This window comes from Mytilus edulis, chromosome 2 (assembly GCF_963676685.1).
Source record: "Mytilus edulis chromosome 2, xbMytEdul2.2, whole genome shotgun sequence".
NCBI classification, from domain to species: Eukaryota; Metazoa; Mollusca; class Bivalvia; order Mytilida; family Mytilidae; genus Mytilus; species Mytilus edulis.
The window spans coordinates 107,665,847-107,683,285 of NC_092345.1; the positions used below are offsets into that span (position 1 = coordinate 107,665,847).

Here is a 17,439-nt window from a genome sequence, read left to right on the forward strand (position 1 = left end):
TATATTCAAATACGGCGATTAGTTATTCTTTTTATTACATTGGCATTATGAAATTAATGTAGAAAATGTAAGAAACTATATCTTTTTCCTACGCATTGACAATTTGTTTTGATCTGACGTTATCGACGTCTTGACAATACCTATTGTTGTATGACGTCAGAGAGTGAAATAACCAAGTTTATTTCACATGTGAAATTATCGGTTTTTATCTAACTGGGAAACCAATGTAATTCATTGCAACCAATGTAATAACACAATTTTCCACAAATCTTTGAAAAAGGAAGGATAAAAATCAATATAGAAACAGATTCCACAACTATAACTTGTGTATTACAATACTTCTCCACTCTCAACAGTTAAATTTAAATTATTTAAAAAGCTTGTCAAGCCTCGCCCTATAGAGTATTTAAAAAGCTTGGCAAGCCTCGCCCTATAGAGTATTTAAAAAGCTTGGTAAGCCTCGCCCTATGGAGTATTTAAAAAGCTTGGCAAGCCTCGCCCTATGGAGTTTTTCGGAAAATAAGTTGGTTTACAGTATTAATAGACCTTGTTGTTGTATTTCTGTATGTTAAGAGATGACCCCTGTTATTGTATTTCTGTATATTGAGATGCCCCCTTGTATTTCAGCATGACTGGTTCTTTGGTTCCTGGGACCAGGATGACCATGTGCCTGTTGATGAACAGTCAGAAACACCAACCAACCCTTCTGTTACTCGACTCAGCTGTGATGATGATGGTAGGTTTTATAAATCATATGAAGGGGAATTTATATGTCAAATGGACCAAACGTCTTTCAAATCCTTGGATATTCATTTAAATTGTCACACCAATGGCAAATATATAGTTATGGAATGGAGAAATTTTTAAATGGAATTATATTTGAAATTATGGGATAGTATTTAATGAATATATTATGTATCTTTACAGTTTTTCTCCTGTTTTAATTTGACATTAATGAGATAAGGTATTGAAGATTTCTAGTTATATATTGTGTGTGGCCTAACAGTCATGGCTGAAGTGACAACTACAGATTACTTTTGCCAAATTTGATCTTTCATTGACACCTCACTAAGTTGATATTTCTACTCCAAAATGGCTCAACAGAATTCAACCTTTCATTCTATTAATGCTGAACTTTCATCGATCTAATAAGTATGTGTATTAATGTAAAGTCAGCTAATGGTCCTGGCTTATTGGACAAATTACTGGTGTTATCAGATGTAGACAGTCTTTTCAGCCTAAAATATAAGTACTAAAGTGTTTTAAGTCATTATAAATCCTTGAACCCCCTGATATATAATTACTCTTTGTGTTTTAAGTCATTATAAATCCTTGTTCCTCCTGATGTATAATTATTATTCTTTTGTTTTATATAATGATTTTGGCATCTATCATGATATTTCTATACAACCAATGAATCTTTCTTCTGTATACTTTGTTTAATCTAACTTGGTTATTTTTCAGACAATACAGTTAACCCAAAGGACATTGTATTCTCTATTGTTCAAGCAGCTAATAAAAAGTTACGTGGAGAAAAAGACAAGAGTTCAGAAGATTTAAATTCTAGCGTTTTGGATGGAGGATTTTCAGAACGGAATATTGATCAAGAAGTTTATAGGAGTAGAATGAAAGGTCAAATTGAATCGACATCTAAAAGTAGTCCCGATTTACTTGGGCTCTCAGGACGAGCTACACATGACAAGCTGATGTCATTACCGGTGCGCCAATCAGATAGTGCTAATGATCGTAGAATGGCAAAGTCTCAAGAAATAATGGAATCGGATTGGGATTTTGTTGGTTCTTCACAGAGTATGTATGGGAAACCATTACACTACTCTGATGATTCTCTGGACAAGAATGATGAGTTAGAAGTTTCTCATAGTGGATTAAGTGGCAGTTTTAGTGTTAGTCAGAGTACGATAGATAGACTGAGAATTATTGAAGAAGAGGCTAGGGCACTGAGAGAAAAAGAAGAGAAACGAAAACGGGACTTTGAACGTAGAAAATTAGAAAAACAGAAGATAGAACAAAATATAATGAAAACTAAAAAGGAGATGGAAATTGAAGACAGGCATAGTATAGAAGACTTATTAAGTGCTGTGTTGTTAAATAGTGATGGTGGTCGAAGTTTAAGTCATCACCGTGGTGATTCAATGTCGTCAGATCATTCAAACTCATCATCAGAAGGACGGCAACCTTTATGTTATAAAAAGGATAAATCTGGGGGTGGTAAATATTTTGTTATTCAGAGTATAGTTGGAAAACATGGACGTGAAAAAATTCCTAGATCTTCAAAGAGTGGATCAAACATTGAAGTGAAAGGTAAAAGGACAAATTCCCTTGAGAGGTTATTGGAACAATCAGAAAAAGAAGTTTCTAGAAAATCAGGCCGGGTTAGATATGCCTCAAATGAAGATTCTCAGCATTTACAAATCACAAAGGGAGATTATCCACATAGACGATCTAAATCCAACTTAAGTCGTAGTAATTCGTTACGACGAGGTTCACTGGATTCTTTGATTGACATGATACAGGACGGTAAGAGGAGGTCTTATGAGGATACAGATTCAGAAGATGGTTCTGATTTACTCTCAGACCTTACATCCACATTTGATCAAAAGTTAAAAGTGCTTGTGAACCCTAAATATAAGTTAAATGGCAGTTCTTCAAAGTTAAATAGAAGTGATAGTTCTAACAGTTCAAATGAAAAGGATACAAATACTCAGCTAAGGCTGCCACCTCAACTGCCACTTTCTCATGTAAATAAGAAACTTTGTAGCAGTAATGATATGTTAGAAAAACAATATCAAGATCCAAGTTTACATAGATCACCACGGCAACATGAAACAAAAGTAGGAATAGCTTATCGCTTTGAACGTAATCCATCAAACAGTGTGTTAGCACAATCAAACAATTCTAGTGATGTGAACAATACAAATAGTGCTCCAATTGATCCTGGAAATTCTACTGTTACATTTACTGTACCGATTGTTTCTCAGTCGACAGTGCTCTCACCCATTCAGGATTCTAGAACAAAAAATGAAACAATGTCAAATTCAGTCAGCAATAACTCCCCCCCACATTTATATCTAATAGATGTAGATAAATCTCCGATACATACGCAAAAAAGAAGTTTGGACGAAACTCTTAAGGCCAGGTCATCTTCACCACCGGCAGTGAAACGAAAATCTGAAAAACCAAAGAAAAGACGACACACTGTTGGAGGTACTGATGACCTGGAACACTTCAAAGCTTTAGTTAGTGTAACACAGAGCAAAGGAGAAAACAGAAGATCAGCATGGGACCAGTTACAACCTGTTGTTAAATCACCAGTTGGTCATAGAAGTTTACAACAATGGCTTCACAATGAACGACATCGTGGAAGTACGCCAGATCTTTCACAACAACATAGCCCAAAATTCTATTAATCAGGATTAACTTATAATAGCTAAATAGTCCTTAATATTGCTAACTCTTTCTTGTATGTCATGATTATAATTTTAAGATTTTTGCATTTTACTTATATAAATAGAAAAATAATCTGTGGTATTTTTAAGATACAGATATTTTGAAAGTTCTGATTTTTATATGTTATTTGTTATATATATAAGTAGAAAAGCTTTAAAAAATCACATCTTTTTATTAACATGAATACAATACATAGCTTTTAACATTATCATGATTATTATTATAAATTAATTTAACATTATACATGTTATAATGAAATCATTTTATGCTGTTTACCTCAAATTTCGTTATTTTTCGTTGATCAAATTTTAATTACTTTTATTTGCTTATTATGTAATTTTATTTGTTTAAGTTGAGGTATTCAGTTGCATGGTGTCATCTATTAGCTTCATTTTGTTCTTCTTCAACATGCTTTGTTTTTTCTATTGTCATAATGCATGAAAGCTTAACAGATTTCATTTGTGGTCAGCTGGTCAGTTAGATCATTAATAAAGCTGTCATTGCCACACGAAAAATGTTGTGAATTTTAAATTTTTTATTTTTTTAATTTATTCATTTTATTTCTATTGACCATCACCATTTATGATTGAAGGTTTGTTAATGATTAGCTATAGTTTATTTACACTTTTGTTTTTTTGACCATCATTTTTATCAAATTTTCCTAGAATAACTACGGTATGTTGAAATACAAGTTTTGTGTTTTTACATTGACAGACTGTTATTAGTGCAATAATATTAAAGATGCAAATGTTGACATTATTGTATATATTGTTGGTAGACACTACATTTATCATTTACTAAAACCAAAGCTGTCATTCTGTACATAGTCCTTATTGTGTTTGTATAAATTATTAAATTTCTTTGATTGACACAAAAATACTATTAATGATCAAAAAGTACTAAACCTACAAAGTTGACTAAATATCAGTGATGTCCGTTGATTCTGACTTAGTAACACAAGTGTTGTTTGGTGGAACATTGATAATATCTACTATCTCTCTATTATATTTTTTTCTTTTTGTTTTTTTTTCGACATATTTTTTTTAAGCTGAATGTTAATCAATCAAAAGTTGGACTTGTATATTATTATCTTTCAAAATTTCTCCCAAAATTTTTTCATCTTTTTGGATGTATTTTAGCTTCTATTTTTACACAGCAAAGATAAAGATAGAACTTTATATTTTAATTTGTTAACTGTTTTTAGACATTTTAGACTATTCTAAACTCATTTAAGTTTCTTTCAGATAGTTAACATGGTTAATATTTTTTTAAGTGTTAAAACATATTTTAACACACTGTCTCATAGAAAACATTGTTACACACTGTTAGATAATTATTATCATTTGAAACTGTTTTAATTCATATGTTATGTTAGCAGTTTTGACATTCTGACAGTTAGTCAACATTGTAAACAAGCCTGATATGTTAAGAAATCGTGTCAGAATCATTTTCTTTTCATATCCCGTCAATGGTCCGTGGTTGAAAATAACAGGAGTTGTACTCTGGTCCAAGGACATGTATTGTGTCTTAAAGTGACTATTAAACAGAAAATGTTCATTAAGTTAATATGTAGACTTAATTTATCATCAGATGTATAAATAAACCACTAGCACATGAGTTTTAAGTTCGTGTCAAATGGTTTTCACATGCATGTATCTTTGGAAGATCAGCTTTGAGTTTCCCTGATCCCCTTCACAAAGCTTTTGTTTTAGTTTGTCCTGGACAGTACAGTTGAACACATCGTTTGCTAAACTGAAATGAATTGTAAAGACTGTGTGACCACAGCTGATGAACAAGTTAATGTCTGAATGGGAGATAAAGGGAGATAACAAATAATCTGGAACTGATTTCCAAATACACAAAATGTACTGTAAATTCAGAAATTATTGCGAGGTTTTTATTATTGCGAAAAAATGCAATAGGGTTGTAAACGCAATAACTTAAACTGTCATTTAGAAATATTTTATATGAACTAAACAGGATTTTTCTCAAAATTGTAAAAATTAAAACAGCATTTAAGTTTAAAATAACAAAATCGCAAGAACAAATGCACGCACACACAATAATTTCTGAATTTACAGTAATTAAAGTACCTGTTTTAAAGGGACCTGGATCAAGGATTAGGGACTCCCTCTATTTTCACCTCCTGATAGGTTGCATTATTAAGGGTTTTTATCAGTGCAATCACACTTTTAAAGGAATGTTTCAAATACTGATATTTTTTTTCAACATTTTAAGTTTGTCTTAACATTGAGTATTTTAGCTGATCACTAGAAACCATTTTCTTGAATAATAAAAAAATATATTAATTGACAAATTTAGTATAATTTATGCAGTTTTCAGTGTTAAAAACCTAAATTTAATGAACACTTTGTAATATGAGTAAACCACAATTTTGCAATTCTTTAAATTGGAACAAAAGGACTTGAAGACAATTCATATAACAGTGTTTTAACAGCCTTTAATATGCAGTCATGTATTGTCTAAAATAAAACCTGATTAAAGTATAATTTTGAGATTAAACTCTCCAAAATTAATTGTGTAGTGCTAAATATGATTTTTTTTCTGTAAATATTTTATGCAAATTTATCTTTTAATAGATTTTATGAATTATCTTTTATAATGAAAGACATGTTTTCAAGGCCATACCTTGACCTTTTATGGTTTACTTTTACAAATTGTGACTTTGATAAACATGATGAAGAGTTGTCTCATTGACAGTCATACCACATCTTCTATATCTTTTATTTAAAGGAAAAAAACACATATGTAAGAATAAATAATATCCTAATAGTTTTGACAAGTGCATTAATAATTGACATTACCAGACCAGTATATTAGTATCCCCACTCAGATAAATGGTTTGATCTGGTCTCCTATATCAACCCGATGGTAGTAAATTGTACCAGTTGATATAGATTAAGCTAACTAGTAAAAAGTATGAATGTTCACTGACTAACATCAAATACAGAAGTTGTGAAAAATGGTTCAATAATATTACAGGGTGTGTTAAATTATTGTTGCATTTTATTTGATTACCGAAAGTCTTCCTATTGTTTTAAATATTATTTAGTTTATCTTGTTAAATCATTAAAAACTTTGTTGTATATGAAATTTTAACATACACGTAAAAGAGAGAAGAGGAAAGTTAATAAAATACTAAACAATATTCAAGTTGTGTCTTATTTTTCAGCAGAAAATCACCTGTTTTACTACTTTTTAGCAAACTTTGTATAAATGGCCAGTTTGAAGTTTTGCCTTCACTTGGGTTTAATTGTCCTTCATTGTCCTTGCAAAGTCTACATGTCCATCATTGTAAGATTCACCTGACCTCCACCTTATTTTATAGATCAGTGATCAAGGTTAAAGGTCAAGTCCCTATCTCAGATACTACAAGCAATAGGTCAACCATATTTGATGATATGGTATCGACTGGGGGTCTAAACGACCAGACACCAACATAATGGTTGGAAAGTGTACATTTTACAGCTGACGTTATCCACAATATCATGGTTCACTGAACAATGTTTGTTTTTTGTGATTTGGTCTATTCCTCAGATACCACTATAATGTGGTGTATGAGTTAATTGTCAGGTATACATGTCCGGCCATATTCATGGTTCATTGGACAATGTTTGTTTTTTGTGATTTGGTCTATTCCTCAGATACCACTATAATTTGGTGTATGAGTTAATTGTCAGGTATACATGTCCTGCCATATTCATGGTTCATTGGACAATGTTTGTTTTTTGTGATTTGGTCTATTCCTCAGATACCACTATAATGTGGTGTATGAGTTAATTGTCAGGTATACATGTCCTGCCATATTCATGGTTTATTGGACAATGTTTGTTTTTTGTGATTTGGTCTATTCCTCAGATACCACTATAATTTGGTGTATGAGTTAATTGTCAGGTAAACATGTCCTGCCATATTCATGGTTCATTGGACAATGTTTGTTTTTTTGTGATTTGGTCTATTCCTCAGATACTACTATAATTTGGTGCATGAGTTAATTGTCAGGTATACATGTCTGGCCATATTCATGGTTTATTGAACAATGTTTGTTTTTTGTGATTTGGTCTATTCCTCAGATACCACTATAATTTGGTGTATGAGTTAATTGTCAGGTATACATGTCCTGCCATATTCATGGTTTATTGGACAATGTTTGTTTTTTGTGATTTGGTCTATTCCTCAGATACCACTATAATTTGGTGTATGAGATAATTGTCAGGTATACATGTCCTGCCATATTCATGGTTTATTGGACAATGTTTGTTTTTTGTGATTTGGTCTATTCCTCAGATACCACTATAATTTGGTGTATGAGTTAATTGTCAGGTATACATGTCCGGCCATATTCATGGTTTATTGAACAATGTTTGTTTTTTGTGATTTGGTCTATTCCTCAGATACCACTATAATTTGGTGTATGAGTTAATTGTCAGGTATACATGTCCTGCCATATTCATGGTTTATTGAACAATGTTTGTTTTTTGTGATTTGGTCTATTCCTCAGATACCACTATAATTTGGTGTATGAGATAATTGTCAGGTATACATGTCCTGTCATATTCATGGTTTATTGGACAATGTTTGTTTTTTGTGATTTGGTCTATTCCTCAGATACCACTATAATTTGGTGTATGAGATAATTGTCAGGTATACATGTCCTGCCATATTCATGGTTTATTGGACAATGTTTGTTTTTTGTGATTTGGTCTATTCCTCAGATATCACTATAATTTGGTGTATGAGATAATTGTCAGGTATACATGTCCTGCCATATTCATGGTTTATTGAACAATGTTTGTTTTTTGTGATTTGGTCTATTCCTCAGATACCACTATAATTTGGTGTATGAGTTAATTGTCAGGTATACATGTCCGGCCATATTCATGGTTTATTGAACAATGTTTGTTTTTTGTGATTTGGTCTATTCCTCAGATACCACTATAATTTGGTGTATGAGTTAATTATCAGGTATACATGTCTGGCCATATTCATGGTTTATTGAACAATGTTTGTTTTTTGTGATTTGGTCTATTCCTCAGATACTACTATAATTTGGTGTATGAGTTAATTGTCAGGTATACATGTCCTGCCATATTCATGGTTTATTGAACAATGTTTGTTTTTTGTGATTTGGTCTATTCCTCAGATACCACTATAATTTGGTGTATGAGTTAATTGTCAGGTATACATGTCCGGCCATATTCATGGTTTATTGAACAATGTTTGTTTTTTGTGATTTGGTCTATTCCTCAGATACCACTATAATTTGGTGTATGAGTTAATTATCAGGTATACATGTCTGGCCATATTCATGGTTTATTGAACAATGTTTGTTTTTTGTGATTTGGTCTATTCCTCAGATACTACTATAATTTGGTGTATGAGTTAATTGTCAGGTATACATGTCCTGCCATATTCATGGTTTATTGAACAATGTTTGTTTTTTGTGATTTGGTCTATTCCTCAGATACCACTATAATTTGGTGTATGAGTTAATTGTCAGGTATACATGTCCTGCCATATTCATGGTTTATTGAACAATGTTTGTTTTTTGTGATTTGGTTTATTCCTCAGATACCACTATAATTTGGTGTATGAGTTAATTGTCAGGTATACATGTCCGGCCATATTCATGGTTTATTGGACAATGTTTGTTTTTTGTGATTTGGTCTATTCCTCAGATACCACTATAATTTGGTGTATGAGTTAATTGTCAGGTATACATGTCCTGCCATATTCATGGTTTATTGAACAATGTTTGTTTTTTGTGATTTGGTCTATTCCTCAGATACTACTATAATTTGGTGTATGAGTTAATTGTCAGGTATACATGTCCTGCCATATTCATGGTTTATTGAACAATGTTTGTTTTTTGTGATTTGGTCTATTCCTCAGATACCACTATAATTTAGTGTATGAGTTAATTGTCAGGTATACATGTCCTGCCATATTCATGGTTTATTGAACAATGTTTGTTTTTTGTGATTTGGTCTATTCCTCAGATACCACTATAATTTGGTGTATGAGTTAATTGTCAGGTATACATGTCCGGCCATATTCATGGTTTATTGAACAATGTTTGTTTTTTGTGATTTGGTCTATTCCTCAGATACCACTATAATTTGGTGCATGAGTTTATTGTCAGGTATACATGTCCTGCCATATTCATGGTTCACTGGACAATGTTTGTTTTTTGTGATTTGGTTTATTCCTCAGATACTACTATAATTTGGTGTATGAGTTAATTGTCAGGTATACATGTCTGGCCATATTCATGGTTTATTGAACAATGTTTGTTTTTTGTGATTTGGTCTATTCCTCAGATACCACTATAATTTGGTGTATGAGGTAATTGTCAGGTATACATGTCCGGCCATATTCATGGTTTATTGAACAATGTTTGTTTTTTGTGATTTGGTCTATTCCTCAGATACCACTATAATTTGGTGTATGAGATAATTGTCAGGTATACATGTCCTGCCATATTCATGGTTTATTGAACAATGTTTGTTTTTTGTGATTTGGTCTATTCCTCAGATACCACTATAATTTGGTGTATGAGTTAATTGTCAGGTATACATGTCCTGCCATATTCATGGTTTATTGGACAATGTTTGTTTTTTGTGATTTGGTCTATTCCTCAGATACCACTATAATTTGGTGCATGAGTTAATTGTCAGGTATACATGTCTGGCCATATTCATGGTTTATTGAACAATGTTTGTTTTTTGTGATTTGGTCTATTCCTCAGATACCACTATAATTTGGTGTATGAGTTAATTGTCAGGTATACATGTCCGGCCATATTCATGGTTTATTGAACAATGTTTGTTTTTTGTGATTTGGTCTATTCCTCAGATACCACTATAATTTGGTGTATGAGTTAATTGTCAGGTATACATGTCCTGCCATATTCATGGTTTATTGGACAATGTTTGTTTTTTGTGATTTGGTCTATTCCTCAGATACCACTATAATTTGGTGTATGAGTTAATTGTCAGGTATACATGTCCGGCCATATTCATGGTTCATTGGACAATGTTTGTTTTTTGTGATTTGGTCTATTCCTCAGATACCACTATAATTTGGTGTATGAGTTAATTGTCAGGTATACATGTCTGGCCATATTCATGGTTTATTAGACAATGTTTGTTTTTTGTGATTTGGTCTATTCCTCAGATACCACTATAATTTGGTGTATGAGTTAATTGTCAGGTATACATGTCTGGCCATATTCATGGTTTATTGAACAATGTTTGTTTTTTGTGATTTGGTCTATTCCTCAGATACCACTATAATTTGGTGTATGAGTTAATTGTCAGGTATACCTGTCCTGCTATATTCATGGTTTATTGGACAATGTTTGTTTTTTGTGATTTGGTCTATTCCTCAGATACTACTATAATTTGGTGTATGAGTTAATTGTCAGGTATACATGTCCTGCCATATTCATGGTTCATTGGACAATGTTTGTTTTTTGTGATTGGTCTATTCCTCAGATACCACTATAATTTGGTGTATGAGTTAATTGTCAGGTATACATGTCCGGCCATATTCATGGTTTATTGGACAATGTTTGTTTTTTGTGATTTGGTCTATTCCTCAGATACCACTATAATTTGGTGTATGAGTTAATTGTCAGGTATACATGTCCTGCCATATTCATGGTTCACTGAACAATGTTTTAATTTTTGTGATTTGGTCTATTCCTCAGATACCACTATAATTTGGTGTATGAGTTAATTGTCAGGTATACATGTCCTGCCATATTCATGGTTCACTGAACAATGTTTGTTTTTTGTGATTTGGTCTATTCCTCAGATACCACTATAATTTGGTGTATGAGTTAATTGTCAGGTATACATGTCTGGCCATATTCATGGTTTATTGAACAATGTTTGTCTTTTGTGATTTGGTCTATTCCTCAGATACCACTATAATTTGGTGTATGAGTTAATTGTCAGGTATACATGTCCTGCCATATTCATGGTTCACTGGACAATGTTTGTTTTTTGTGATTTGGTCTATTCCTCAGATACCACTATAATTTGGTGTATGAGTTAATTGTCAGGTATACATGTCCTGCCATATTCATGGTTTATTGGACAATGTTTGTTTTTTGTGATTTGGTCTATTCCTCAGATACCACTATAATGTGGTGTATGAGTTAATTGTCAGGTATACATGTCTGGCCATATTCATGGTTTATTGAACAATGTTTGTTTTTTGTGATTTGGTCTATTCCTCAGATACCACTATAATTTGGTGTATGAGTTAATTGTCAGGTATACATGTCCTGCCATATTCATGGTTTATTGGACAATGTTTGTTTTTTGTGATTTGGTCTATTCCTCAGATACCACTATAATGTGGTGTATGAGTTAATTGTCAGGTATACATGTCTGGCCATATTCATGGTTTATTGGACAATTATGGAACGCCAACACTGTCTTATTATGCCCATTTTTCATTATATGTTGTGCATTTACCTTTGTAACGTGTACACAGGGTAAGCGTGTCTATTTCTATTTAGAATGTGTTCGTTACCAGTTTGATACTGGATCCAAAACTGTTCTATTTACAAAATATATATTACAAACAATCTTTATTTATAAATTAACATCAATGAACTAAAATATATACAACTGCTCTTTGCAATCTTTAATAAACTATCTATAAACTATTCTACTTAAAGTATCTATATACAACTGGTACAAATTTGTACTCTTACAAATTTGTCCTTGGGTCAGGAACAAACTTGTCCTCCTGGTACAATGATGTACCCTACAAGTTTACACACTTGTCTTTGTTCCTCTTGTACAATTATGTACTTTACAAGGTGGTCACACAGACTCACACTTGTCCTATACGGTACAATACGGTTCCGCTTGTAAATGTACAAGTCCGTATTTATAACAGGCACCGACCTGTTCTTTATTACACTTAGTAATAATATATAATATATACGAGCGAGCGATCTCGAATATCAACGTACCGTGGTCTTAAGTCTACTAAGACTTCTAACAATCGACCCTGAGCTAGGAAGCTCTCCTGCTTATATACCCCGATGGGAGCTGTACCATTCTTGAAGGAGGGGTATTCTTCCAAAGTGTCTCATTACTCGTATTGACAGTTTCCTTTGGAACACCCCTTCACGTTTGACCTGACCCAAAGTTTACCCGCGAAACATCTTACTCTTTTCTATGTTTTATTAAAGTATATACACAATGCATAAAATAAGGCTTCTACCGAACTATAACCAATGTAAACAATTTAACCGTAGATTCAAAATCATCACATAACCCACGCCTCAAAAACACATGCGTCCCGCATGTCTAAAACTAACTTTAAAACGGACAAAACATAGAAATACTATATACACATGTTAATTTAGTTAAATGTACAAAATCTATTTAACAATGTAATCTGCCATCCAAGCTGGTTTTCGCCTTGTACGGCGCCCTTCGTGACTACTTTCTTCAGTTTCTTCAACAGGCAACGTTGACTCATGAACAGCAATGTCTTGAACATAAGGAGTCTCTATAGGGTCGTTTTCAGCTGTATCATTTTCAGTGTTTAATGGAACAAAAATGGTATTATCCGATTCTGTCCTTAATGTCTGTTTGTTCTTTTTCTTAAGTCTGTCGACATGTATGACTTGTGGTTTCCCTCTGTATCCACAGTCAACTTTATATGTAATGTCACCATATTTGTCGAGAATTTTGAAAGGACCTTTCCAGAAACTAGTCAGTTTTGAAGACATCACAGGTTTCTTTACTGGGAAATAGACGTATACCTCATCATCTTTTCTGAAATTTTGGTATGACAATTTGAGGTCGTGATAGTGTTTCTGTCTTCGCATTTGCCCTTTTATTTTACCTCTGACAAAACTGTGGGAGTGTTCTAACTTCTCTTTAAGCTCCCAAGCCAACTTGTGTGCAGGTATATCTTTAATAATCTCTTTTTGTAACATTTTGTCAAGGTTGTCATTTACTACCTTGTTCAAATGATATGGTGTACGACGAGGCGGTTCTTTAAACGGCCTTGCGTTTCCCGTATTGATTTCATGTTTTACAAGATTGGTCCTTCCCAAGTCAACATCAGAAGAAGCAAACAAGTTCTGATTTTCTATCAACAAAGATTTTACTTTTTGTTTGTCTTTCGAAGTCAATGCATCTGATGTCCTGTCTAACAAATCTTGTAAATCTGGTCTAAGTCCGTCATGTTTCTGTTCATTTGAACCAATATTACCATCTAGTACTTGTTCAACACCAGACATTTGGGCTATAGTTGTACCAGGATAAATTGTCTTAGGATCTAGTTCTGTGTTCATTAATCTAACAGGGACTTTTTCGCCTGACCTTACCAACGTTCTAGCAGTTAAAATGTAGTCTTTCCCTGCATGTTCATTTGCTTCTAACATAGCATTGTCAGCAGGTAATTTCTGACCTTCTGCTAAGCAAACCGTGCCATTAATGACAATTTCTGACCTTGGCGGTATGACAACCGCTTCTGAAGCAACCACTCGGTAACAGCCTATTGATCCCTGAAAACACAAATCTACCTTAAAATCCCCAATACAAAAGTGCCCATTCTTAACATCAATTAAACAATTATGTCGTTTCATGAAATCCAAACCAAGTATACCGTCAACTTGCAGATCAGTCACAACAGCTTCAGATTGCAACATATTTGGACCGAAGTGCAGATTGAACCTGCCTTTTCCTCGAAGCTCTAGCTTAGTGCCACATACTGACCTAACACTTGTCTTTACTTCACTCAGATATGATTTATCTAATGGAGTCAACATATCGTATAACTTGGAAGATACCAATGTCAAAGTTGCTCCTGTATCAACCACAAACTTGGCTTCAATGTCTCCTACATTTAGTTTGACATACATACCAGCATCTTCAGATGCTGTTGTAACCGCACCTTCATTTGTCTTACGGTTATTTTGTTTCCTAGTTTTCATTAATGTTTTGACAGTTCCATCCCCCTTATTACCATTATAATTGTTCCGATTTCTTCGGGGTAGGCGACAGTCCCTTGCTAAATGACCAAATTTGCCACAATTGTAACAACCCTTATTTGTCCTCTTACTTTGGGTATATCTCGTTTTAGCATAATAAGGTCCCTCATTTGTACCACTAGATTTTAATTTTGCTATTTCAGTCGTGAGAGTACTTAGACTTTTCTCCATTGTTTGCATCCATGATGCTATGTCTTTGTTTGGAGAGTCACTATTTGTAATCTTTTCTCCCCTACTTAATTCATCATCGTTATTAGTTTGCCGTAAATAACCTCGTCCCTCTCTCATGTTATTTTCGGCTTTATTGTAAGCCTCTAGTTCAACGGCAAGTCTCACGGCATCATTTAAACCTTTCGGTCGCGATTGTTTTATTCTAAGTCGCATTTCCGAATCAACGAGCGCGTCAATAAACTGCTCTTTCCCGAGAGTTTCGCGTACGTCTAATGGGGCAGTAGGATATGCCAAGTTGGACAATCTCCGAATTGACTGACCCAATTCGGGAAGTGATTCGCTGGCTCTCTGACGTCTCTCTTTAAATTGAACTCTATATAACTCAGTTTGACTAGAAGGTGCGAATCGCTCTTCAAGTGCGCTGACTAAATCGGAAAAGTTTTGTCTTTTCTCACTTGGTAAATCTCCAAGTACAGCTTGTGCTTGTCCCATTAACGATACCGCCAAATATAACCCTTTTTGGTTTTCCGACCAATTATTTACAAGTGCACACATTTCAAAATGGGACAAATAGTCTGTCCATGATGTGCTACCGTTATAGTGACATGGTTTAATTTTCACACCAGAATTATCTGTGTTACCAGTATGTCGGTACTTTGATTTGTCAGTTTCGTCTATTTCCCTAATGTAACTATTGTCTATGGGTAAAGGCAAAGTATCCCCTTCCCTCAAATCATTTTGGGAAAATTTTACAGTTTTGTGCGTATTCGGGTTGTTGAATGTTGGTAAATCAACTTTTTCATTTTCTTCCTTTCTTGACAATGAGGACCCTCTTGATCCCAGACCCGAATCATTTCTTGATACAATATTATATTTTTGACGAACACCTTGATCTTTGGGTGTTGACGAAACAAAACTATTTCTATAAGTTGTTCCTTCTTCCATATCATATATTTGTTTTGTGTACTCGTCGATTGTATCATCAAAAGACATGTTTGTACTTTAATTTGCGGTTTAACCATGCATACACAATATAATAATGTCAACACAATGTCATAAATGTACAATGTAATAAATGTCAATCACAAAATTGCCTGTACCACTATCGATCGTTAATCCCTAATGTAAATAAACCGTGGGAAATTTAAAACATTAACAGGACAATTTTGATCTGTGCAAAAGTGAACAGTTTGAACAAAAATGATCTGTGCAAAAGTGAACAGTAAGTTCTCACAGGACAGTTTGGATATAAGTTTATTAGATGATCAAATTTGGATATAATCTTTCACTATGGATTTAAAAATGAACTATTTGGATCCCAGCGCTAGCCACCAAATTATGTAACGTGTACACAGGGTAAGCGTGTCTATTTCTATTTAGAATGTGTTCGTTACCAGTTTGATACTGGATCCAAAACTGTTCTATTTACAAAATATATATTACAAACAATCTTTATTTATAAATTAACATCAATGAACTAAAATATATACAACTGCTCTTTGCAATCTTTAATAAACTATCTATAAACTATTCTACTTAAAGTATCTATATACAACTGGTACAAATTTGTACTCTTACAAATTTGTCCTTGGGTCAGGAACAAACTTGTCCTCCTGGTACAATGATGTACCCTACAAGTTTACACACTTGTCTTTGTTCCTCTTGTACAATTATGTACTTTACAAGGTGGTCACACAGACTCACACTTGTCCTATACGGTACAATACGGTTCCGCTTGTAAATGTACAAGTCCGTATTTATAACAGGCACCGACCTGTTCTTTATTACACTTAGTAATAATATATAATATATACGAGCGAGCGATCTCGAATATCAACGTACCGTGGTCTTAAGTCTACTAAGACTTCTAACAATCGACCCTGAGCTAGGAAGCTCTCCTGCTTATATACCCCGATGGGAGCTGTACCATTCTTGAAGGAGGGGTATTCTTCCAAAGTGTCTCATTACTCGTATTGACAGTTTCCTTTGGAACACCCCTTCACGTTTGACCTGACCCAAAGTTTACCCGCGAAACATCTTACTCTTTTCTATGTTTTATTAAAGTATATACACAATGCATAAAATAAGGCTTCTACCGAACTATAACCAATGTAAACAATTTAACCGTAGATTCAAAATCATCACACCTTTATATGATGTGCATTTACCTTTATATGCTGTGAATTTACCTTTATGTGATGTTGACTTGTCATCATATGATGTGCAAACACCTTTATATGATGTGCAAATATCCTTATATGATGTGCAAACACCATTATATTCTGTGTAAACATCATTATATGAGGTGCAAACATCATTATATGATGTGCAAACATACTTATATGATGCGCATATATATTTATATGATGTGCAAATATACTTATATGATGTACAAATGTACTTATATGATGTGCAAACATTCTTATATGATGTGAAAATATACTTATATTATGTTGAAAGATCCTTATATGATGTGCAAATACTTATGTCATGTGCAAATATACTTATAAGATGTGAACATATCATTATATGATGTGCAGTTTCCCTTATATTATGTGCACACATCTTTATATGGTGTGTTTGTGTCATTATATTATGTGCTTGTAATCTTATATTATGTGGTTTTATTTACTTCATTATATGATGTCGAAATGTCATTATATGATGTGCTTTCATCGTCGTTATGGTCAATGAACATGATTACGATTAGAATGATTACTGTCTACGTCATAACTGATTCCGATCTGCTT

The 17,439-nt window shown here is 33.4% G+C and overlaps 2 protein-coding genes across 4 annotated transcripts in view; one reads left to right on the forward strand and one right to left on the reverse strand.

The window, feature by feature from the left end:
- Positions 1–6,637, forward strand: part of LOC139513893 (rho GTPase-activating protein 23-like) — a 60,432-nt gene extending 53,795 nt beyond the window's left edge. For all 3 annotated transcript variants that reach the window (XM_071302838.1, XM_071302839.1, XM_071302840.1), the window contains 2 exons: positions 628–736; positions 1,465–6,637. In XM_071302838.1, coding sequence (XP_071158939.1) covers positions 628–736; positions 1,465–3,428 — 2,073 coding nt within the window. In that variant the 3' untranslated portion in view covers positions 3,429–6,637. The remainder of the gene's footprint in view (positions 1–627; positions 737–1,464) is intronic.
- A 6,258-nt stretch (positions 6,638–12,895) lies between these two features.
- On the reverse strand, positions 12,896–15,682 carry LOC139511162 (uncharacterized). Its single transcript, XM_071297736.1, has one exon. The coding sequence runs from the start codon at positions 15,680–15,682 to the stop codon at positions 12,896–12,898; it is 2,787 nt and encodes a 928-aa protein (XP_071153837.1).
- Positions 15,683–17,439: the final 1,757 nt, after the last annotated feature.

Coding starts and splice junctions, on each gene's coding strand:
- LOC139511162 (XM_071297736.1), bottom strand. CDS start 15,682: ATGTCTTTTGATGATACAATCGACGAGTACACAAAACAAATATATGAT.